General features: G+C 43.3%; 1 protein-coding gene across 1 annotated transcript; it reads right to left on the reverse strand.

The window, feature by feature from the left end:
- Window positions 1–1,205: 1,205 nt before the first annotated feature.
- On the reverse strand, window positions 1,206–25,221 carry rtn3 (reticulon 3). Its single transcript, XM_080878582.1, has 7 exons — window positions 24,950–25,221; window positions 5,079–5,286; window positions 4,280–4,418; window positions 3,030–3,099; window positions 2,829–2,875; window positions 1,469–1,527; window positions 1,206–1,383 (listed from the first exon to the last, which is right to left on the reverse strand). The coding sequence occupies exons 1-7, from the start codon at window positions 25,038–25,040 to the stop codon at window positions 1,335–1,337; spliced, it is 663 nt and encodes a 220-aa protein (XP_080734708.1). The 5' UTR covers window positions 25,041–25,221; the 3' UTR covers window positions 1,206–1,334.
- Between the last annotated feature and the right edge of the window lie 727 nt (window positions 25,222–25,948).

Here is a 25,948-nt window from a genome sequence, read left to right on the forward strand (position 1 = left end):
ATACAGCCTATAGAAAGACTCCAGCTTACACCTGCGCTTCACGGCAGTCAAAGAAAAACAAGATGACACACAGAGCTCTGTAGTAACCCGCCCCATCTCCTCCAGCAACACTACATTCAAAACGCACTCGCCTGTTTGTACAAACCCACACCTATGCTCTAAACTCGCAGCCGATGCATCGCACAAGTGAGATTTCCCAAACAATATTAATAAGACCTTTTTAAAATGCACCAAAGCTAAAGCAACTCTGTTTAATAGACATTTAATAAAGTCGAGTTACAAACTAAAACACATGACAATGCTGGAAGATTCAAACATTTGACACTTTGTCATTTTGAAACTCAACAAAACAATCGTCTGCAAAGTTAGCCGGGACGTTAGAGTTAAGGGTTGTGGCACAGCTCCGAGTGTGTGCTGCTTAACCTAGTTCATAATCAGGGATTCATGTCTCGGGAGGCTTCTGACAGACCTCCACGTTAAACTTATGAAGCTCAAAAACACTTAACATAACTCTTACATTGCTACTGTCAAGCTAGTAGGGAGATCAAGCAGCTAATGTATAATTAATACCAATAGCAGTAATAAGTGAGAAGAAGAATCAAAATTTACAAGTGAACGTGAGAACTCAACACTCTGGAGTACGGGACTTTCCTTTAGAACGCGAGGCTAACGTGCTCGAACACAGAAACCTACATCTGATCAGAAGGTGAACTAGACCAAATTATCACAGCTGGCTCAGAGTTCCCATCCTTTTTATTTCAACCTGCTCATGAAAAAATAAAGTTCAGTGCATTTCAGAAACTACTTACATAGACAAGTGTCTGTACGGTGAATGGAAACTTGTTACCACCCAAAAGGATGCCGACTTTTTACTTGGAGACAACGTTGCCATCTACCTTCAGGCAAACATGCGGCTCAAGTACAGACATTTGCTATTTTGTGACATCAGCTGCCATCGTACACCCTCTGCTCGCTGCACGAGACAAAACCAGGTCATAGATTCAGTCTAGTTCACTCGATCCCGTCTCCGTCCCCCCGCGGCACGTCCACAGCCAGGCGGGGTACGTCGTGCCGTTACGCCACTTCCTCGCTTGCTATGTGCTTCCTGTCTGCACAGGCACAGTTCTCCTCTAATGCTTGCAAGTTAAGCTGCACAGTAGTTGATTATTGAGTAGCTCAGAGATTTTCTATCTAGGAAGTTTCAGTGTAGTAGGGTGCTGATGGTGGACGGTGTGGGGAGGAGGAGTTAGACCGGGGAGTCGGATAAGGGAGGGAAGATATGGTGATGGACATGAAGATGATGGGGACGTGGTGCTTGGTTTGGGGCTGGGGGATCATTCAGTTTTGCTGCGCTTCACAGCTCCTGGGAGTTTCTCTTGTAGCCTGCGGGAGAGAAAGCACCACAGGAGTGAAATCCAACAACCTGGACACTGAACGAAGACGAAAGACACGTTTCTGCAACACTTACTTGGCAATAGTAGTGTTGACTTGAGTACGTGCCAGGTCGATATACTGATCAATCTGAGTCTGGAACAACAAATGAGAGCAGATGTTACCACCTCAGAGGAAGACAAAGTAAGGAAAACCCTTTGGAGCGCATCGAGCTTCTCTGTGTGCAGTCGTCGTCCACGTTTTCAAAAACTCTTTACTAAAAACAAAACGGAATCAAATTCATTGCATCAAATAACCTGCTGCAGTCACCCAGTGTAAAGTGCAGTCAGTCTCCTGTTAGTGGGGTAACTGGTCAATCTAAATGGGTCTGTCTCTGTGTGTTAGCCCTGCGTCTCGTGGGACAGGCTCCAGCCCCCCTGCAACCCTCAAAAAACGGATAGAGAATGGATGGAGTCTGGGGTCGGGCGACTGGACGAATGTATCGACTATCGCCGACAGGCTGAGCCCATCGCCGATCGTTTTTACAAGGGTGATTTATTTATTTCCTTATTTGCTCATGAGTAAGTTTGCTAATAATGGAGCTAATAGAAGCAGTCAGCAGAAAAAATAAAAAAAATCTCTCATCTGCGAGCACATGCCCCTCCTCAGAGTGCGCCCAAATGCTCGTCGATGGAGCTGCAGAAGCTGCTGGTAGCCTAGCATGCTCAGGTTTACCTCTATGATCTGGTTTAAAGCCAAAGAAATCCCAAATTGGTGACTTTTTATTTCTTTTAGTGCCGTCAGCGTTAACGCGCCGTCATCACGACTAACGCGATTAAAGATTAACCATCTGGAGCGCAGACTGAGTCTAAATCCCTGAAATTTCGGCAGTTTGTCCAAAGTTTGTTCGTTCTGCGCTCCAGATGTGCCGAACGCGTGAACATTTTAATCGGGTTAATCGTTAACGCTGACAGCCCGAATGTTTCGGGAAATTAGTTCGTCCGTGTTTGGACTTTTTCTGTGTTGTAAACGCCCAAATCAGTCCATGCACGATTACATGGCTCCGCCCATCACAAAGTCTGCGCATGCGTGGATATGTCACCTGTTGGACTGACGAGTGTCGGTTGGAAAATTGTTACCTATCGCCCGACCCTAATGGGCTCTCCTTTTACACATAACAGTCATTTCAGGAAAGAACAGTGGATGACAAAGACATTCAGGGACCGTGTCACTGACAGCAACCACACTGGTTAATTTTAAACTATTGTGAGCCATAAACTGGGACCAGTACAGATGATGGTGCCTGCCATTCCTGGCAGTCCGTGACTACAATCCCCTCAGTGAGCCAATGACTTCATGTTGTCAGGGCCTCAAAGCCTTCAGTGTGTGATGAGACTGCACTCACTGCTGACGGCCATGTTTACACCGCTGAGCTGATCAGGAAGCCTGAGACTCACCTTGTTCTTCTCGTAGACGGGAGGCACCGTGAAGAGCAGGACGTCGGCTGGAGAACAGAGAGAAACACGTTAGCCGACAGCAGATCCTGCAGAGCAAGTGCAAAGCTTGGAGTCGCTCTTTGACCCCAGAGCAACACAACCACCTGACCGACATGAGAACGCAGCACGGCGTGCATGAACAGTGAGCGGTTCAAAGCTTACCCAGGATGAGGATGGTGATTCCATTAAAGACGGCGCCTACGTAGGTCAGCAGCCACATGACCACAGCCAGCTGCGAGAAAAACAAAGAGCAACTCAGAGAGCTCAAGATCAACAACAAGCAGCGCTTACACACGAATGACATCTGCTCAGTGTGACGCCACTCATCCTCCTTAAATCCTTAGTCGTGTAGGGAGCGCTTGATTTGCGTTCTCCTGGCTGAGTGTTCGTTTTCAAACTGTTTAATTGTGTTTATTTAACAGTGGAAAAACCAAAGTCATGGCCGAGATTAAAAGCTGATTAATTGTGCAGTCCTGACACAAACGAGCAGATGCTGTTTCCTCCCTAAAGGGGATGGGTTTTGATTAAAATCGATTTTAGCTTGAATCACGTGATATCGATTCATTGAAATCCTGAATCGATTTTTTAATTTACATTTATTTTGCCCCAAATGCCAGAATCTCAGGTAAAGCTCACGAAATTTCAACAACCACCAAACAGCTGAAACAGGAAATGAGAGCAGGTACACGGACTCTGACGTAAACACAAAGAGCCGACCCGTCAGACACAATATGTACTGATAGTGGCAAAATGTCCCAGATTCAAATCGAAATCGATTCTAGAAATCAGTGACGATACGCAGCCCAAGTCCAAACAAGCACTCTTACTCTGACAGCTGCTCTCTGTGGAGGCATTCTAGCTTGATATTGAATTTCCAACATTTAAAGAGCTCGGAAAAAAGGCGACTGGACTTCTTTGAGCTTCTTGAAGACGTCTCACGTCTCATCCTGGAGTTCAGAATCGCCACCACGTTACCTCCAAGTCAGAGTCTTCTCCAAACTAATCAACGTGCCTTTGTGCAGATTTAAAATACGATCTGCCCCACACATAATTCAGGTTCATCTGGTGACCGAGCTCTGATCAATAAAACAATCAAATCACAGCCGTTAGTAAATCATTTTTAGGAATTCCCAGTCAGGAAATCAGAGGACCGGATGGATCTAGAGGCAGATCTGTCTGCGCTTCCCTGCAGCTGGATAAGGAGTACTGATGTGGGACACAGTCATAACACGGTCATAAATCCTGGGGTTATTCTGAGGATGGAGATGCGATCCAACCGTGACCTGGTTTGAAGTTAACATTGCACCAACAAAGCAAAGGCTGCAGCAGGCGAGCAGGGAGAGATCGGGGCTGGTGCTGCGCGACAGGAAGAGGAAACCGCCACCGACTGACACAAGCTCAGAGCTGCTCACCTTTAGGGAGTCCACAAGGTCTTCAACCAAGAAAAGGTGGCTCATCTGCTTCAGAGCTCGGTTGATGTAGGTCAGACTTGCATCCACGTGTTTGCGGAAAGACTCTGGAGCGATGCTGACATCCTTATCTATCAGTGCTCTGTGGAGGGACGGAGGAAAAGAGGCTGAGCACAAAGGATAAAACCAGTCGCACTAAAACACTCACATAAAATAAAACAAAGACAAATAAAAAAAACAAAAACACGCCTTTCTAATATTTAAATGCAACATATTCCAGAGTTTGGGAGCCACAACTGAAAAAGCTTGTTCTAAGTTTCAGGCTAGTTTGTGGGACAACCAAAAGCAGCTGGTCGGCTGATCCAAGGACCTGCGAGGAACGTAAGGACGAAATTCCTCAGAAAGGTGTGGAGGAGAACGACCGACTTCTAACATGAACAAAATATAAATCAGCACAATTGATTTGATTTCACCAAACGAAACATTTTCAGCAGCCCGCACCTACAGCTTCACCGACTTTCTATCCAAGATAAAGGTGGGAATCAGATTCCACATGACAGCAGATCATCACAATAATCCCCTTTGATAGGACTGGGTTAGGTAGGGCAGTATTACATCATCATATATTGAAATGTATCACTTCTTTTAAACTGTGATTTATGTCTTCAAGGTTCAACTTTATTCAGTAAAACAGATAAAACAACGTTTTTGCTGTCCAGCACACCAACCCTGCCTGACTGGGTCATGGTGGCAGCAGTTAACTGTGACAAGCAGAGAAATCTCCCATCTGCGGCCGTCTTACTTGAACGGGTGCCCCTCATTGGACTTCTGCACAGCCTGGACCACAGACTTGTAGATGCGGAAGGTGATGGTGACGCAGAGCAGAGCCAGCAGCAGGTAGGAGACCACGCTGATGATGCTGAAGGCTGCGAGCGACAGCAGCATCAGCAAGGACAGGCCGAACGCCACGCCCGACTTCTTGGGGTCTCGCCAGTGAATCAGATCCTTAGCTGCAGAGAGAAGACGGGACTAATGTGAACATTTCCAAACATACATTTGACTCCAGCCCTAAACTCCTGCAAACTCCTGCAGCTTTAATCCACCTTTAACCCTTCTAAGCCTACAGGCGTCTCCGCAGTCCCATTCACATATCTATTTTTAAATCCCGGTAGATTTGCAACCAAATAAGCGAGAGCAATATTTTTGTTCTTTGCATGAGAAAACGGACGAGTTACACTTACATTTCCTGAATTCAACCAGGTGGTGGCTTCCTTCCACTAATGCCTTTGCAAAACTTGTGTAAAAAAAACAAACAACAAAAACATAATCCAGAAACACGTTTGCTGATCTGTCAGCTATTCATAGCGCTTCCATGTTGGAATAAACGCCATCGCATCGTCAGCAGGAGCTATCGCATGTCCGCCATTATCTGCAAAAACCGTTTTTCCCTCCTGCAGGGCCTTTCACTGGTGCTACTGGTGCTACTGGAAGTCGTTCCTGGGACACTTGGATCTTAAGCTGCACTGTTGGAAATGGTTGATTTTCATGCATAAGCTGTTTTTTTGCAAATTGTGCTCAATAAGATCCATTTTCATTTTTGCTGGAGTTTATAAAAATGAGTCTGATACCAAAAAATCTGCAGAGGTTTGAGCCTGAAACTGTTTCACACTGTAAAACTGATTTTTGCTGAAGGCGTAATAACAAATAAAAGTACTGATACGGGAGCCATAGGATCAATTTGAAACTCCCACGCGGCCTCATTTTCGAGTTATCGCATTCACAAACGTGGGCGTCAACACCGCCCGACCGCTGCAGTTTTCACAACTGTATTGTATTGGTCCATTTATAGCAGTAGGAGTGTTGTTTCAGGGACCAAAGGTAACACGGCCTCTGTTACAGGTCATAAACATAAAAACATGCCAGCTGCCACAGAGAGACAACAGGAGGGTGGTCTGGTAAACACAGGTCAGATGATTCAGGCATGAAGTCAGAGCTGCTCTGGTTCTCTTTGTAGACGAGTCAGTTATCTACAAAGAGACGGTCGTTTTCAGGCACTCGCAGCACATCAGCTGTGACTGGCTGATTTCAGGGGAAATGAAGCCATTTTCCTTCAAGAACACATTCTGTGAGTGGGATCAGATAAAACCTGAGTGTTCACCATCAGTCTCCTCGGGCATCTGCAGCCCACAGTAACTGAATAACTTCGGACACACGTTTCATGTTTGTATGCACGTGCAGACGTAACAGACGCAGTTACATAACGGCGGGATGGGTTGGCACACTGGAAACTGACTTCCTTACAGTGTATTGGGAAAAAAGGGGGCAGTTAAAAAAGCCTTCTGCGGTGCAGAAACCACATGGGCTTATGCCACGGGGACAGTTCAAGCCTCAGTGCTCCAGCAGCTTTAATTGGAGCAACTGTTATATAGGCCTCTCTCACTCGCTCACACAAGCAGTGAAAAGCAGCTACACATCGTTTTGTTTTAAACAGGACACCAACTAGACACTTGCAACAGCGGCGTTACCCTCAGCCAACTAGCAGACTCGCCCAGGGTATCACGTTCAACATCCTACGTCACCGCTCTTGAGTTCATGAGATTTTCAGAAAGCTTGACCTCTGACGTTCAAGTCGAGGACAATGAGACCCAAAGATGTCAGACTTTTAGTAGATGCACCTATCTGAAGCCGAGTCGCTATAACCTGTGGCAGCTGACATGCAGAGCTGCAGCCATCACCTCACATTATATGGACAATAGACTGGAGTGGGGATGGAGCAGCACGCTGGAGATGCTGGGACGCTTGTTGGAGCAACAAGCAGCGATCTCTGCAGCTCTGCTCTCACCTGAAGTGAGGAGACGTGATCTCTATACTCTTACAGAGGCTGATGGAGAACATACAACAAAAGCTCTGAAGCCACTGCAGGCAGCCAGCTGCTTTGCACTACAGCATTTGAATATGAATGCCGAACATTTCCTTCCAGTAGCAACAGAAATATGTCAACTTCTCTGGTTTGAGTTTGATATTATTTTGTAAATAAATGCATTCTTAAATAGGATTTTTCATCTTTCAACAGCAAGAGACTGATGGTGACAGAGCTGAGGAAACTGCCTGTCCCTTGGTCCCGATGAAATGCATGATGCATCTCCAATTAAGAGGTCAAATGACTGCATTAATGGTTCTCCTTGGGCCAGCCTTCTCACCACAACATCACAGCATCACAGGAAACGCCAACTCAGCAGGCAAAGGAAGAAGTCAACAGTTGCAACCGAGTTAAGGCTGTTTCATTGATCTGGAGGAGCGACCATGCAGGGAGTGTCCTCCTTTGGCTCGCCGAGCAAAGCAGCATCTCTGCATCCCTGGTGAGGCTGTTCGATATAACGATATATGGATATGAAAACTTCTATCGTTTCATTTTACGCTATCATTTGTTTCATGGTGTCGCAAAATAAACTGTTTACTGCAATATTTTTCATGGTTCTGATGGTCACTGTAGTGTACTTTAATTTCTTAAAGTTCTTTCTCTTATACTTAAGATATCAGGACAGACAAGCGCCTGTTTATTTTCCACATAAACCTTTCACAATAGAGCTGAAGATCCTGTTGAGATTTTTCAAAATAAGAGATTCACAGGATTTACAGAAAATGTAAATGTTTGTGATATATATCGTTGTCATGACGATAAATGTCTTCTATCAGGATATGAGATTTTGGTCATATCGCAGAGCCCTAATCTCTGGGACCAGTTTAATTCTGAACCATTTTTTCCCAGCTACTGGTGACATTGTTACTGGGAACTGCCTGAATCCACAACATGTAGACCAACTTCTCTTCTCGCAGAGAAATCCCCCGTCTCTTCACCCCTGCCCTCACTCACAGGAGTTTGTTGCACCAACAAAGAGATACAACGGGCAAAAAAAGACACGTAGATATATATAAATAGATAAGTTTCTTCAAATGCAGTCAGATTATCTTCCATTAGCCCCTGAACTGCCCACTCGTCTATGTTGCAGTTAGGTTGTTTTTGGTATATGCAGAGGTGTGACATGACACTATAGATTCAATATGAATCTTGTGATATTCATTCAATACTTCAATGGGAACATGAGCATATAAACCTGCCTCAGCTAACAAACAATCACCAGTCTCATCGCCCATCGACACAACTTTATTGTCGTGCACGACAGAACACACCAGCACAATTGTGAACAACTGCTCAGAGTGTCGAACGCAGTAAACCAACGCTCACACAAGGCGTCCCATCATAACAAAGACACTGTATAATTCATGGAGTGCCTTCACCTTCAGTAAGACTAAACAGCACGTCAGGACAATGAGGATGCTGGGCGTCAGCGATTATATTACTCTTACTGATTTAAGCAACTCTGCCTCAAATGCATCTTTAATAACATCCACATGAGTTCAAACACACACGTTGCTTTTGGCATTTAACACTTAATTTTCATTCTAAATAAGTTGAGTAAGAAAAAAAGCGAGGAACACCTTTGCTCTACTTCTCAGCAACATTCAGACACAAGCTTCAAATTTCGTTGGAAAGTTTGCTGGAACAGATGAATCCATTTAAAGAGGAAACAAAGTGAAATGGGTTCATTTCCATCTAAGATAAGATAAAACTTTATTAATCCCTCGGGTGGGTTCCTCTGGGAAATTCGGTAATCAGCTTGTAACTAAACGGTTTATGCTCATCTTTTTTATGTACATTAGTGTTAGGCACGTTAAAAAGGATCTATATCCATGTACAGAAGATATTTTGGGTTTGCATGAGGATCAGGGCAGCAGCTATCGATTATTTTAGTGATGGATTAATCTATTAATTATTCCATTGATTGACGTAATCTGATAAGAAATACTCTTGCCTTATTAATGAGCAATAATAAATATTTAAAAGAGAAAAAATAAAGGTCTGCGAATTGGTTTCCAAAATTCCCATCAGCATGACATCAGATACACACACTGACACAAACCCAGCCAAGAATATCCCACTTAATAACCTCGCAGAGCAGCACTAAAATAGCACAAGCTCGTGGGGGGAGGGGGCGGAAAAACAGCTTCATTTCAAAGCTCATTAATAATACAGTTAGCAAACATTTACAAAAATGTCCACTGAGAGCAGAGAGCGAGGCTCATAGCAGCTTTAAAGTCACACTAAAGTTTCTTTACGTGTGTGGCTGCACACTCTACTGGGTTTCTAATTTCAAGAACACCAGCACAGACACAGCAGTGTGTGTGTGTGTGTGTGTGTGCGCACATATAATATCTTCCCATCTGGTGACCACCTCATGAACAGTACAGACTGTCTGTCAGAATCAGGCCAAAGCTTATTTTAAGTAGCTCAAACTCCAGTGACTCTGTAAACAAACTGAATTCTACAACAGAGCTCGAGCCTGTAAGTGGTTTGGAACGACAACGACAACACAACCCCCCCAAAAACAAAAAATCCAGCTAAAAACGTAAAAATATAAAAAAATGATTTTTTCCCCTTCAAAGTTTGTTAGGACAAAAAGAAGATAACAGACGAACATGCTTGTACTCAGTATGGATTGATGAGTGTCGAGTGTTAACGAGTGCCTGGACACTCTGTGCTAACAATCAGATATGCAGCTAGCCATTTTAAGTGGAGGCAGTTTTTAGCAGCGTTGATTGTTGATATGATTGTTGGGTTTTTCTCTGTATGTATTATTGTAGGGTCTACCTTACGATATAAAGCACCTTCAGACGACTGCTGCTGTGATTTGCTGCTGTATAAATAAAACTGACTTGATTACACTTCTCAGTAATTCTTAGATGCCACTGAACTCTGACAACCAACTCAGCTCAAGTAAAGGATGGCTTGGCTCTAAACACCAACTACTCCTTTCACTCCAAGCACAATCATGTAGACAGAAATTTCATTCAGCTGCAAAATCCACTGTTATGTTGAACATGATATCAGTGGCTTGCTAAGTTTAAACCCCCCCAACACTGTCTGTATTGCTTTTGAGGTTTTTCACTTACAAAAAAGAAAAAAAACAAACAAATCTCAGCCTTTTTATCTTAGACTGTGCAGTGTGTCACGTCCTGTGACATGTAGCTGTCACTTATCACCCAGAATCAAGCATAAATAACTTAGATCATGCTTACTCTTTTTCTCCTCGCTGTAAGTGAGAAGTAAGAAGCTAAGCATGATCTGTTTTTTGTTTTTTTTAGTTATTTATGTTCTCTTAATATAAATCTTTGCTTCTTGGTGATAAGTTTCAGCTACGTGTCACAGGACATGACACACTGCACAGTCCAAGATAAGAAGGCTGAGAGGGCCAAAAAGCTGACGATAAACAACAACAGGAATCCTTTTGCTACACAGGCAGTTATAAGTTGCTCCAGCTAAGGAGCGTGCGTGAGGTTAGCAGGCTTGCTGCCCAGAAGAAAGAGATGTTACCTGATAAGTGGGTTAGTATTGCTGTCAAGACATGCTCAGCAAGATGATAGGCCTCAGCCACCAATTCATCGATAGCTTCTACCTCTTTGGAATATTTGCTGTCATAAGCACGGACGTGCTGGGAACATGGAGGATTAGTTACTGATGCTAAGGAAGACTGCTGTACAGATGCAGCGCTGAGGTCAGTTTGGTCTCGGGCTGAAGCCTTGGTATGGGTTTTCACCGCCTCCTCCTCCTGACTGCTGCAAAGCTCTTTGAGAGCACTGATAGTTAGTTGTTCTTGTTCAAGATCCAGCACCACGGTTGGCGGTAACTGGGAAGGATGCAAACTGGTTTTGTTGAGCTCGCTCTTTCCGTGAACACCTTGATGCACGCTGTCGGGATATTCTTCATCTTGCCTCGATTTGAGACATTCCCGCATGAATTCCACAAAACTGTCTGTACGTTCAGAGATGGAGCTCTCATTCTGTGCACCATCTGCAACAACGTCATTGCTCATTTTCTGATTGGACTCTTGCTCGCTGAAGCTCCTTTGTGCCTCGCTTTGGAAAGAGGAGTAAGGATTTGGGGGGTATTCTTGTAGAGATGGCTGATCAGCTTGCTCTGGGGAAGCTTCATCTTTCAGTGAAGCGATATCACCCAAACTTCGCCTGTCCTCGGTAACATCGGTTTGTGCAGAGCATGCATTCGGCGTATCAGGGTCAGTTGGGGAAGGATCAGAAAGAAACCGCTCCTTAGCATTGCTCAGCTCTTTATGGTCAATGTCGTACAAGGGAGAAGATGCATCATAATCATAATCAAATGATTGTCTGTCATATATATCATCCTGCATAAAGGTGGTTTTAGAAAGAGGAACAGTCTCTATGAAAGTCTCTTTTGTGGGCATATTACCCTTCTCATACAATTTGGGCAGTGTGTGCTCCTGAGCTTCGTCTGACCACTCATCATCATTGTCTGGAAAGTCCACTTCTGCATTTGTGAGTGTGAACTGGGAAGGTTCTTCATTCATTTTACTTGGAGGAATCTGTGATTCATCAGCTTGTGCTTGGGAGATGCCTGATGCAGTGTCCCTTGGAGCAGGGGGTTTGGGTAGGGTCTCCGACTTGGCTGCAGATTCCCGATTGTCTATTTCTGGAGAAGTTGCAACGATGTTGCGTTTGGGCGAGTACTCGGCATCAGAATCCACAGGTGAGGATGGAGGCGAGTAGCCTTCCATGAACTCAGTTTCCAGGGGACGCGTTTTGGGTAGTTCGGTTTTAGTGTCTTCAGGTTGTGAATGTGAGGTTTCTGGGCTCTCGCTGGCTGGGGGATTTTCAATTTCATAATCCACATCTTCCGCTTCAGGTTCCATTTCCATCTCCTCCTCACTGTAATTTGGTTCATCCGTCTCAATAACATTGATTGTTGGAACCTGCATTAATTTCCTCTCCGACCTTGGTGGAGGAGTCTCCTTTTCTGCAGGGGGAACATTCGAAGATGCAGGTGTAGCGGTGGGATCTTTCGAAAGTTGTGGCTCAAAAGATGGATGGGGGGCAGAAGCAGGAGCACCCGCCTCGTCTTCAATAACAGTGTCATCCGACTCTCCTGAGCTGTCTGCTTCACTTGGCTCTGGGGGCTCTGGATCGCGGGTCAGGGAGGCCTTCTCTTCATCTGAAGCATTCTGCTTTGCCTCTGGACATGGAGTGCCAAAGCCTGCAGGAGGTGATGCAATCACTGAGTCAAGATTTGAAGGAGGCTGGTCATCCGATTTGTCCTGCTGATCCCACATGTACGCTGTTGGCAAAAAGTTAAAATCAAACTCTTCCTCAACGTTTGGTTGCTTCTTTGCATTATCAAAGTCATCTTTCACTGAGGGAGCTTCCACGGGAGAATCCATAAAAGCATCAGGGACACTCGTAAAGGAAGTAGGTATAACAACCCGAGTCCCCTTGTCCTTGGATTCAACACTGTTGGTGCCTTCAGTTAAATCTACAGAAGTTAAGTCTGGTACAGGTGGCAAATGAGCCTTCATCCACTCTTCTGTTTCTTCAAACTCGTTTACTTGTCTCAAATCTCCAAGAACTTCAAAGGGGGATCCTGGTGATTCCTGCTCAGAAGAACCTCCCATTTTCTGAATAGTTGGTGTAATTTTTTCATTTGGAGACATCCGATTCTCAATAGGGGATTTTGAGCTGTCAGTAGGAGACTTCTCATGGTGGCGGTCCCTGAAAAGAGAGAAACCTCCATCGCTTCTAAAATCAGATTGCTGCTTCTTGGCAGCGAGAGCCTCCAGGGCCTTTATTCGCTCAGAAACAGGGGATGTCTTTATTGGTGAATCCGGCGGTGCGTCCGGTGGTCCTGCTTCACCTCCATAATTACCAAGGGAAAATGAACCAGGTTTGGAAGGAAAGCGAAGAGATGTCGCTACACCTTCGCAGGACTTGTCAGATCCCAAAACCACTCTTTTGTCTGGAATGTCGTGTATGGGGAATGACAGCCAAGAGGGAAAAAGGAGGTGAGGTCATAAACGTCACACACTAAACACACGTGCAGTTTAATATCGTTCAGCAAGGCCTTAATGCGACAGCTTAAGCATTCATGCACTGCATCATGGAAATGAATGGCATATTGATACTATGGATGATATCCAAGCTTTTCCATGCTGCTCATAAGTTTAACGAGTACTTAGTATGGAAATGGAATTATCAGCATGATCAAAAAAGGCAACAGAAGAAAATAAAAATGTTACCAGTACATCATGTGTGGACAGGGTGATGATGCATGTTCACTGCAGTGTGTATAACAAATGTGACTTGTTTCACACTTGCAGACTTTAGCACAATTTCTTTTTGAACAATATACATTTGCTTGTGCACCTTGAAAACGCTGATTTGGTAGCAGTTCCACTGAGATATAATCTGCTAAAGATATTCATTGTTGCCATTTCCAAACTCGACCCCTGATTTCATCTCAATTAATCTGTGGTTGTGTCCAAGGGTATACAAGAGATTTCTCCCACCATTTACAACTGAAACCCCCCTCTGATACAACTGAAACCCCCCTCTGATTTCTCTCAGACACACACACACACACACACACACACACACACAATAAAATTTTTTTTGCTAATACTAGCCACTCCATACGACGCAACAGTGACTAACGTTACCTTTACTTAGAGCGCAGAATTAAAAAGCTAAAGTAACAGGGGATGAACACAACCATTTCCAAAACCAGGCATAACAATACGCCTAGCTAACAAGCTATATAGCACTTACCTTTCAAAAAACAAAACAAAACTGCATTCTTTCAAAAACAACAAGTGAGTTCACCTCAAACAGTCAAGCACTGGAACTAAGAAGAAGCAATCAAACCACTACTCAAAGCTGTTTGTCCCTACTATGGAAACTCAGGAAACTAGGAACATGGCAGCATTAATATTTGTGTAGGAATTTGGGGCAAAAAAACCAAAAAAACTTAAATGAGGCAAAGCTGGTTTAAAATTCAGATTTGTTCAGCTTCTTTACCTCTTATGTGGATGAACACTGTTAAACAATGGGCTAAATATTAAATATTAATTGCTTGACAGAGGTACAGGTGGCGCAAGTCAATAGAAGAAGAAGAACCCCAAACAAACTAGGGCTGTTCGATATAACGATATATATCGGATGACGATATGAAAACATTTATCGTTTATTTCGTGGTGTCGCAAAATAAACTGTTTACGACAATATTTTTTCATCGTTTTGATGGTCACTGTAGGATTTTTTTAAAGTTCTCGCTTTCTCTTATATTTAAAATAACCACACTGCGGACGGACAAGCCCCTGTTTTTACGTGTTGTTGTTAGCAATAATGACGGTAAAACCATCACGTGACTCTGCCGTCCGCTTGTTTATTTTCCACATAAACCTTTCACAATAAAGCTGAAGATCCTGTTGAGATTTTTCAAAATAAACCGAATCACGTGAAATAGTATGCAGAGTGTTTACGGAGAAGCTAAAAAGAGCCGCCAGGTGCAAAAAAATAAACCTTAGAGTCAAACGTTAGAACAGGCTTTTCCTCGCAGCACGTCGTGTATAAATACTCAAAGACAATTGCGGCCATTTCAACTTGTGTAACACTCGACTCCAGGCACACGACGCTCAGCTGGAAACACTTTACCCAAGTTAAGTTGCCCAAGATTCACCGAATTTACAGAAAATGTAAATTTTTTGTGATATATATCGTTGTCGGGACGATTAATGTCTTATATTGGGATTTTGGTCATATCGCACAGCCCTAACACAAACAAAAACACACTACCAGTAAACACTGGTTACATCCCTTAACCCAGGCTCTGAGTACAGAACCAACTCTGAACCAGGAAAGACGTCCTGTGTCTGACTCATATCCAAGACGTGCAGGCCAGCAACAGAAACACTTTACACTGGCAGCCCAATTACTAATACTCATCACTAAAGGTGAATAAAGTTAAACAGTGAACTTATAGGAAAAGTTCAGAACAGACTTTTATAATGAATTCAAGCCTTCATTACAACTTTTAATACAAATTTCATTAAAAAAAGCAAGAAGATAAAAACAGTCATAATTGCCTTTTAGTTGTCGAGTTATTTTCTACATAATTAACACTGGCTCGTCGTTAGCTCACGATTATGTAACGTGCTTATACAAATATGTGAAGAGTTAGATAATACTGTTGCCCTTGAGCAGTAAATTGGGCCACTGAAGCACTTTCTATTCTCTTGGAGTGTTGAAGGCTCTCTCACTGCGGCTGCAGTAACCCTGTGCCCTCGGCAATCCTCCAGGCTACAAAGATGAGTCATTTTCAGTCCCCATGGTGACAAGTACCTGGCACATATTTTAAGAAATGAACATCAGCCCAGTATAACCAGTGCACAGCAACATCCAAATTCTCATGACCAAGGCTTTACTTTGAAATTTGACATTGATCAGTCTTTTCAATTTACTCCAAACTTACATTTTCTTCTACTTTTTGGGGAGCTGTCAGCACCCCTCCCTCCCTGCTCTCTGTATAAGAGTTTTCCAGCCATACTCAGCTGACTGCTCCACTGTGTCTTTGGTAGAGCTGCCACCTCCCCTGCACCACAATACAATGCTTTGTTCAAACCAGGCCACATGAATGCACTTTCCATCTTTCCAACAACGTTACGGAAGCTTTGGACTTGTAAACAAATCCCAAAACACATATTAGTGCTCGGGTTCCTTGTTAGGACGTTCGTGCTTCGATTCAAAGGTAGCTTTAAGAACTTGTTTAGTTACAACTGTCACCATATTTGCATATTAATAATCCCCATGTGCCATCGTGTGGCATCTTACAAATGGGGAATGAGTAGCCTTCTGCTTCGTGCAATCTGCTGTTACACTAATGGAGAGTTGAGTGGAGCTGTTGTGTAGCCACAGAATGGAAAATCATGGAGACTATGAACTGGCCCAGAGTGACTCCATATTTTCATTTGGTTGCAGCGCTGTGTCTGAATATCTGTGAGCTCCAGTGGGTGACCCCACACCTGTCTGCTGGTGGACCTTGCCACTGTGCTAGTGCACCTGAGCTTTCACTCACAGGTGTTTCTTTTAGGTTGGCAGTCTGATGGTCTATGTTAGCATCATTATAGTCTGTGTATGAGCTCACTACAGTATAAATTATTTACATTTTCACTCATTTTTCATTACATTTGCCTTATTAGAGACGATATAAAAAACCTGGTTTTCTAAATGTCTTTCATCTACTTAACACGCTCTTATTCAACTATATTCTCACTGATCCCTCAAATACTTGTTGCCATTTACAACAACAGAGGTGCCACATAAATAGTCTTCCAGGACTCAGCTGTTATTTGTGGCAGCTGATAAAACAGCAAAAAGACCCAAGACTGAGTTTTACTCCTGTTTATGCTTACTGAACTTGTACTTGGATTTGGGTCCAAAATTGATTAAAATTCTGCAAAAACAGCTAAAAAGTGTGAAGTTTGTATCTTTGCTGAGAAGCCAGTGAGTCCGAGTGCAGATTCCACAGGGTGTGGTCATAGTCGGTCAAACCTCAGGGCGGCTGCTTGTGTGTTGTATTGGTGCAGCTCATGTTATCACTCACGCTACCCCTTATCTAGGCTTGTCTAACAAACAAGTAAAGAATGCTGGCGGTGATAGAAACAACAGTTCAAAAAGAATCAGAAAGCGAAGAAGCTAAATTGGGGGGTTAAGGAAAAATGTACCTACTTGTTTTGCATAAGCAATGATGTGAGACATGCACAAAGCCTATAGAGCCGTAAGTAGGTAGTGGGATGGAGGGTGAATGAGCTACAGGCAATGGCAGACCCAGGCCACTGGGCGGTCGATGATATCTCCAGTGCCACTCATCCTCCAGTACACAATAGCTTCTAGGACTGAAACTGGGAAGGGGAATTCAGATACTAGGGCAGCAGGAAGGTAGAATCATTCCCCTGAGACACCAACCTCATCCTTTTTTAGATTTCTGGTCCTTTATGCACAATGTGAACTTGAACTTCTCTGCCTTCCTAAAATAAGGTGGCAATCTCGGGATTATCTTGAACCTACAGTGAGCGATGCTGACCTAAATAATGCCTGCTAGCAGGCAGCAAAGACTGAGATGGATCACACTGCTAGCAGCTGCAGACAGAGGCTTTTATGAGCAACACTCTTAGTGTACAATTCTGGGCAAGAAGAAGCAGCAGTGAGTTCTCACATGGCCCAAGGAAGGCTTTGAGAGTGCCAGTGACTCGTGGCAAGAGACGTTATTTTAACTCTACAGTATGACTATGTGAACAAGAGCTGTTGCGGCTCAGATTATGGCAATGGATAGGTGTGTCTAAGGAGCCTGAAAAGAAAATCAATCAATCAGTCAATAGTCCTTGAAAACAAGGGGAGCTTTGCTGACTGGTCAGCTTAGAATAACTGCAGCAGCCTAAAGGAATGCTGAAAACAGACTGAGGTCTGCAGGAGGGGCGGGGTAAGAGCAGGTTAGGGCCACAGCCACCTATGCTGTTTCTTTGCAGGCGAGCTGTTTTTACTGGGCTCTTATTTGGCAGGAGAGGGGCACTAGAAAGAGGCATGAGGCAGAACTGCACAGCAGCAGGGCAGCAAGAAAGTACAGGGCAGAGGGAGAGAGAGCAGGCGAGCAATCGAAGAGAACCATACACTTGCCTTGAGGAGACTGAATGAGAGATACAGGCGAAGAGGAAAGAAAGGAATCTGAAAAAATAAAGAGGACAGAAGAATAATCATCGTAGAAGAAGACAAACATCTCCATCCACCGTCCTCACTCAAAAGAAAAGTTAACTTATCCAGCCTTAACAACTCTACACATGTACTACTTCACATAAGGACCAGAACAAACCAGTGCTTACAGGTGGCCATCGTTTCATTCAAACTTACAAAAACTTTAACACATGCACTTATATTTGCTACGCAGGAAAAAAATCAAGACAATGTACTCAACAAGCAGACAAAAGCACTCGAAAAGACAGAAGCTTCACACACAAACATTTAATTTACACAGTCATTGCTCCACAGCTCTGTCCAGTACCCATCTCCACATACTTTGGACTGCAGCTTGGTTTGGGCTACAACCTAAACAGCACACGTTCCATTTCTACTTCACCGATACAAACAAAGGTAACATAACCAACGCTGTGGGAGTGTTAGCCATTCTTCTGAACTGTAGATGGTCCATCGGTCAGAAACTGGTCTTTATGGTGTGAATTCAGTTTTTGTTGCATTTACGCCACAACATTTACTTTGTGGTTGGACGATTCTATCAGTCATTGGTACGATAGAACGATTGGATTATTCGTACCCCTGGTACACAAAGGGAGCTCCACATAAGATTTCCAATCAAGTGTGTAAAAACTAGACTAGCTTGGACAGCGCTCCATCTGCAACAACCTCCAACAAGACCAGAATGTAAAGCGGGCCTGCACTAAGCTTTGCATGTGACTAAATGCCACCAACCAGCTTACAGAATCTACCTAAAGTAAAAATGCTGTGGTCCACTCGCTCTTAGTCAACCCCAACTTCATATCTTCCACTGTGAACTAGGGGTGGGGGAAAAAATCGATACTGTGTAGTATCGTGATATTTTGTTTGCTAATAATGTATCGATACAGGGACAGCAGAAATCGATATTTTGTTACAAAAAAGGTTTTTGTGCTCTGACTTCAGAGCACGTTGATCCTTTTTCTGAGCAAGAATCCTGACATTCCTTCACTGTCCAAATGTGTTTAACTTTTTTATGGCAGCAATAAACATGACAGTTTACTTATTTTAATTTAAGACATGTTTTATTTTAATTAAGTTTAAAACTTTTTTATTTAATGTAAATTTATATTTTGTTTTAATTTACTTTCAAATTCTTCAGTTGCTGAAGGGGCTGCATATTTTTCATAAATTGCTTAGTTCAGAATAGCTATAATTGTACCAGATGGTTGCATTCAGTTAAGTTGGACTAGACTGTAATATAAACCGTTCAGTTTGTCAACAATAAAACTGACTGAAATCAGAGAAAGGCTGAGTGCGAGACTTTGATATTAGATAAAATGAATATTGATAAAGTTTACCTTTATGTACAGAATCTGAATATTGCAAAATATTTTTAAAAATTGCAATAATATCGTATCGTGCGTTAAGTATCGTGATAATATCGTATCGTGGGATATATGGTGATTCCCACCTCTACTGTGAACGCTGCCTTTCACGGTAAAGTGGAAGCCAATAGGAGCTCATGCTTCACTCTTCCTTGTCATCAATCAAAATTGGACGACTACTTGAATTGTGGGAAAGGAACTTTCGCTGTGTAAAGATGAGGTGTGGCGTTTGCTTTTGTTTCAGCTCAACTGAAGGTGGTACAGGTGGGGCAGGTTAGGGTTGGTGTGGTGCAACATTCCTTCTCTCAGATTCATATTACTGTTACCCTTTCAAAACACCACACCTCTGGTCTTTAACGAGACTGCAAGAACTAAATGGTAAGTGGACTGGTTCTTACATAGTGCTTTTCTACTCTACCTGAGCACTCAGTGCCTTTTCTAATACTCAAACATTCATACCAATGGTTGCATTGACAGGAGAGGAGCCTGGGGTTAGTATGTTGCCCGAGGATATTTGGCATGCAGACTGGGAACAGCCAGGGATCGAACCGCCAACCTTAAAAGTGCTGCAGGCACTCCAAGCCAAGCTAAATCCATATGAACCACTGATGCAAGTTTATGTTTTTCAATAGCTTCATTCATATCTGCTTGCATACAACAAATCAACACCTACAAATCTGCACATACATCAGGTCACAAATTGTGAGATGCGTAAAAATGAGGGGTTTTCTTTGAAAAAGTGTGGAAATACAACAAGAACAACACTTTACATATGAAAGAGGATGGCAGGAACAAGAGACCGTGTTGCCTTTTACCTGAAACAGCTGCTTGTTTACCGTTTTTGTCCCCCTGCATAAACGTTAGCTGAGAAATCCAGTTAAAAGGTGAAAAACAAACTACGAGCTAAAGGAGGACATACAGCTCAGAGCTAAGGTGAACTCCAGAGTTAGAGATAATTCTCTGTGGATCTGTAGCCACAAATGACTCCTTAAAATAGAAAGTAGTCATTAGTGCAGCTTTAACCAATGTCTTATTGCAGAAATCATGGATCTGGAACAGAGTGCCTATACGACGAGGCTCCATGCAATCACAATAAGCATCCAGATACCACAGACCGGCATGGGAAAAAATGGACTCTAGCTTCTTAGTTTAGGGCCTGAATGGAAGTGAAGGGAGGCTCTACTGCCATGCCTGCAATTCCTGCTCGAGCTATCTTGTACTGTCCACCCCTGAGGGCTATCTGATTGCCTCTGTGACCCTCAGCAGGGACTGGAGAGAGGAGGGTCAGCTTGGCAAAGAAGGAAGAGAGCCAGCGAGGGGGATGGGGGCTGAAAGAACTCACTGTTCTTTCAAGCTTCGATTGTGTGCTTCACTTTTAACTGCTCAGTGGTGAACCGTTCTCACAAGAAATCATAAACAAAGTCATATAGAAGGTTCTGGCTGTAGGTAGCGCATCACTAACTCCTGGATACTGTCAACTGCAGTAGCTGCAGTCTGCATTAGAGCAAAGCAGAGAAGGGAAAACAGACTGATGGGGGTTAAACATTCACTACTAACGAATGTTTGTTTGTGCACATGATGCAATATGAAGAATGCACACAGTAGAGGATTTTAACCATCAAATTATGAGCTGATGATTATGAGCGCTGCATAAATTCACCACAAACTGCAGCGATACTCTGATGGATTCCAAAGCCAACTCGTCCTGTAAATATGATGCAACATAGTTTGAGAAATGAGGTCCCCATTTCAAAGTGTGCCACTTCCTTTGTGACTACAGCCAATCACCACTGTGGAACTCAAGTGTAATGGGCTGAGCAACAGATAGAAGCTGGGCAGGCCAGGACATCTGCTCGCGCTGACATCCACAGACTCAAAATCCTGAGACAATTACCAGGAAAAATGCTGCCAACAATTCTCTAAAAAGCAAAAAAAGAGAGATCCTGAAAAGAAAAAAATCCCCAAAAACTACAATAATAATTTTCTCTTGTCAATACAACTCTAGCATAACGCATGTAATAACTGGGCCTTAAGCACAGGGAAAGATGCAGTGTGCTGATGCTGTTTTGAAGCAGAATCATGGGAGAATTTTCCAACATTATTCAGGAATAAGTCATGTTCATGGACTCGTCTCAAAATCTAATCTTTGACACCAAAAGCACCACATCATCTGCAAAAAGCAGGCACGCGATCCTGACGCCACTAAAGTAGAGGCCTCAGACACTTGCCTACACTTACAAATTCTGTGAATTATGAACAGAATCAATAACGACTTTGACTTATTGCTGACAAGGTGGACCGAGCTCTTGCTGCGGTTATACAGGGACTGAATGGCTCATAGCAACAGGCCAGATACTCGAGTAGCACCTCCCACAGGATCCCCCAAAAGGATGCTGTCGAATCTCTCCTCCAAGTTTTAAAACACATTTGGCTGGGCGAACTCCCCCACGCAGCGATGGGAACTGATGAGAAGTTAGCAATTCAGATTCCATTATCGACTCTCATTGGCTCCACTTTGAACGTCACCACCATCTCTAAGCAACATATCAAAGACATTACATTCATGCAAATTAATTACATGCCGAGTGGACTTTTTTGCATGCTGTGGGTATTTCCCATCTTTGTTGTGATCATTGCTGAGGTCGTTACTCAAAAAATTGATTGCACGTATTACACAGAACACTTTTCTTAAATGTAATGAGGTCCGTTACTTAATTACTCCCAGGAGAAAGACATTCGTTACACTACTTGTTAAGTTACTTTCATGTTACTCTGTAAAATGATCTGAAACGCGCAGTCTCATAATTACCAATTAACAGCATAAACTTGAGGCTACAGTCCCACACACCAACATAAATCCCTATCCTAATGAGGACACACATATCTTCCTCTTAGTATTTAGCAGAAACATGAGCAGGTAGAAACGGAGGCTGCAGCCTGGCTGCTCGTCGGTTTGTTACCTGTTGAAGTTCAGGTGCTTGCAAAGAGCCAACGTTGTGTTAACAAGTATACTGCAGTTGTTTGCAGTCTTCACTTTACCGTCGCGCTCTCATCCTTTTGTGCAATAAAAATAAAAGTAATGTCCATGCTGTAGACTGCCCCACTATTATTCTCCTCCGACACACGACCTGAAATCAGCTGATTGTAGCAGGAGTGCAAGTATAGATAAGCGGGATCGATCGAAGGAATTGGACTACTGGGATTCCCATCCCTAGTTAACATTAAGGTAGTGGCTAAGGTCAATAATAAAAAAATAACATTAATGTAGGAACTAGGCAGCAAACATCAGTTCTGCCTGCCTGTAATGTCAACGTGGTGTTAATTTAAGACAAAGACACAATTATGTTATTGTTAGGTTTCGAGATTAAAGCTAAGAAAAGTCTACGAGCAACTAGACAAACAGTGGCAGCCTTCCTCACCAGCTCTATTTGACAGCAAAAGCACAGCACAGCCTCTGACAGCCTAAAAATACTGGCCTCATTTACTAATGTGGAAATGAGGCCAGTATTGGTAAAGGTCTTAAGTTCTGTGCACACAAATTTAACCTCTTCTTACCACCTTGCATATTGGACATGCAATAAAAATATATTTAAAAAAAAGATTCTGCAGGATTCGTGGGATAGTGCCCAGAAATTAATCTGTTAGTGATGACAAACGACACACGTAGTTTAATTAGATAAGACACAAGGAGCAGTCAAATATGTTTAAATTAAGAGATTAAAACCTTTATATTTTCAATAACACCTACTCGGCTCAACTCGAGTCTACTCAGTTTCGGTCGTCTTCCATTAGAGTACCACCTCAGTGTGGGTGGCTTATCCCTGACACAAACACAACAAACTGTTGAGCTGATGGTATACCTGCTGCTCCGTCTTGTTTTCTCTCCATAGACTCAAACAAGAGAGAGTTAAACCTCGCTGTCGGGTTAAATTCTTGTGCAGGAGTCACTCTAATGACTCATCTAGTGAAGTCATTTCCTGGCCAATCAGTGGCAAGAAGTCTGTCACATTTTTGGCTTGACTCTGCTTGGTTGGAACCCGAGTAGGTACTAAAAGGAAAGGGACTACCAGCTAATGGAAAACCATAAAAACTGAGTCGAGTCAGGCCGAGTAGGTACTAGTGCTTTTTTATTCTGCTAGTGTTGATACTGTTGCAAACTTATTGATATGAATATCAATTAAGAAGTTATAGTACTGTGATAACCCTAAACACATATTACACACTAACAACATGCATTTGAAAAAAGTTGTAAAGGATGACAAAGTTATTTCCTTGTAGAGGAGCATCTCTGCAGACAGGCTGCTGATCAGAGTCTAAACACCAGGCGAGTTAGTTCAGTGCTTCATTCATAAAAAACAAACCAGTTACACCTCACACTAACTTGACAATGTTTTTCCAGGATTCATACAAGCACAGACAACTCAACTTACTTGCACCATCTGTAACTGTTGAATAATCCGATTATACGAATACTGAATTTTAACATTTATTGTTAAATATATTGTCCTTAATTATTTATCATGTGATGCATTACATGGAAATTTCTGCAAACTTGCCAAACCACAGTTATCTACTTCAGCAGGAAGAATGTGCCACGCCCTGTAGGATCCAGCTGCTGGCATCACCACACCTGCTGCATTTCTTGAAAGTCTACAATCTTATGATTCACGGCTTCAGCTTTGTAGGATTCAGGTGGCGCAACCATGGAGTTTAAATCATGTCAGCCTCATACGCGGATATAGAGAGGGCGTGATGGTGAAACTGTAGATCCAGGTTGTGAGTTTTTGTTTGAAAACGGGCTCCATGTGGAAGTGGAGCTGACGACAGCTATAAACTAAGTAGTAAATGAGCGTGCCGCAGCTCGTCGGGTATGCTGATGTTCATCTGGCTCCCATAATCCAGGCAGTGCCAGGAAAAGGCCGATGTGCCTTTAAGAGGTGCCTCTCTGTGGTAACTGCACAGTGACAACGCCTCTGCACTGCAGGCAAACGCAACATTTCGACAACGTTCAGCAGAAAAACCCGTCATGTAATGTTTCTGCACTTATGAATAAGAATGTAGCTCTAATCGGACAGCAGGATTTACATTTAAATCTAGCTGACATCAAACGTCCCACGCACACGTACTTTAATCAGACGTGTTCCCTTTGTTTTAAACGAGGCCTTTTCAACAGTATTACGCCGTTCAGTAGCAGGCTGGTTACCGTCTGTCAAATATATGATCCCCGATTCTGCAGGGCCGCCTACTTGCTGTGCTCCTGTTTGTCAGTAAGGCCAAATAAAAAGAGGGATTCAAACACCGTGTTAGCTTGTTGTTTCGCCTAAAACGAGCCCAGACAGCAGGCAGGCCACAGCTGCACGGAGCGTGACTGGGCAGCCGTGTGTCAGGAAATATCCACGACCACAGGTGTCTCCCATCACAGCTGAAATCAGCTCCTCATCCAGGCAGCGGGAGACACAGTGAGGGCGTTCAGCATTACAATGGCTGTAGTCATTACGTTACTGCGTTATAAACTGGACGTTAACCGATATTCATGCGTGTAAATAAAAGCCCAACACATACAGCTTAACGTAAGGTACGAATAAAACACGCATCAAGCTCTACATTTAGCTAGCTACCGTATCCTTTGGTTACTTCTTACCAGACAGCTTTGATTCTTTGGTAGCAGAATTTTGTCCATCGGCAAAGCCTTGCGACGACGATATCTGGGCGGACTGAGTCACTGGATCCATTTTATATAAGTTACAACACAACTGCACAGAAGCGGCGAAACGTCTGTCGTCTCGGATGGGTTCCTCTTGTAATGGTCTATCAGGGTGTCTGTGACGTCTGACTTTCCTCGAATTTCCCTCAAAAGCGGGACTCGGCTCTGCACCTTCAGCCTATGTCCGAGCACTGGGAGCGGAGCGGAGACGGAGGGAAACGAGGCAGAATGTGGAGGAGGGGCAAAAAAATGTCTGCGTGTGAGACGTTCACGGCTTACGCTTCCAGTAGGACGTGTCAGCGTTCAACAACACCAGCAAAAAAAGCCTTTATCATTTATCACCATTGGCTGATCTGTCCGTCTCGCTTCTACTATTTAAAAAAATTATATCAACTACAACAGTGCAGTGTCACTGAATTCCCGAGCAGCACATAAAAAACAGACCACAGCATCACAACAACGACTCCTTAGCACAGGGCACCATGGACAATACCTTGTGTACTTCGGAAATTAGCTATTAATTTACTGGTAGACTGAATTTGAAATACGTTTAATCGAAATATTAGATCATGAGTGCAAATCCACGATTTCGATCAACGTGTACAATGACAATAACAGGTTATTCTGTTCTATTCTGTAGACACACATATGTCTGAGCTTGTGTCATAGCCAACGACATACTGTTTAGCCAACGACATATTAAAGATAAATATGCCGTGAGTTCAACTCTGCGGTACATTCTTATGTTATCCTAAATGTTTTATGCTCCATACGTGCCCCGTTTTCCGTTATGTAACATTTACTGTTGTTCCATTTTAAAGCACGTATCTCTTAAAGGCGTCGTGGTGACCTCTACTGGGGGTGTAGGGGAATACCCTAAAATGAACTGCATTTCCCAGCATACACGAGGAAAACCCCACTGCGCAGGACTTACGA

This window comes from Rhamphochromis sp. 'chilingali', assembly GCF_963969265.1.
Source record: "Rhamphochromis sp. 'chilingali' genome assembly, chromosome: 1".
Lineage (NCBI taxonomy): Eukaryota > Metazoa > Chordata > Actinopteri > Cichliformes > Cichlidae > Rhamphochromis > Rhamphochromis sp. 'chilingali'.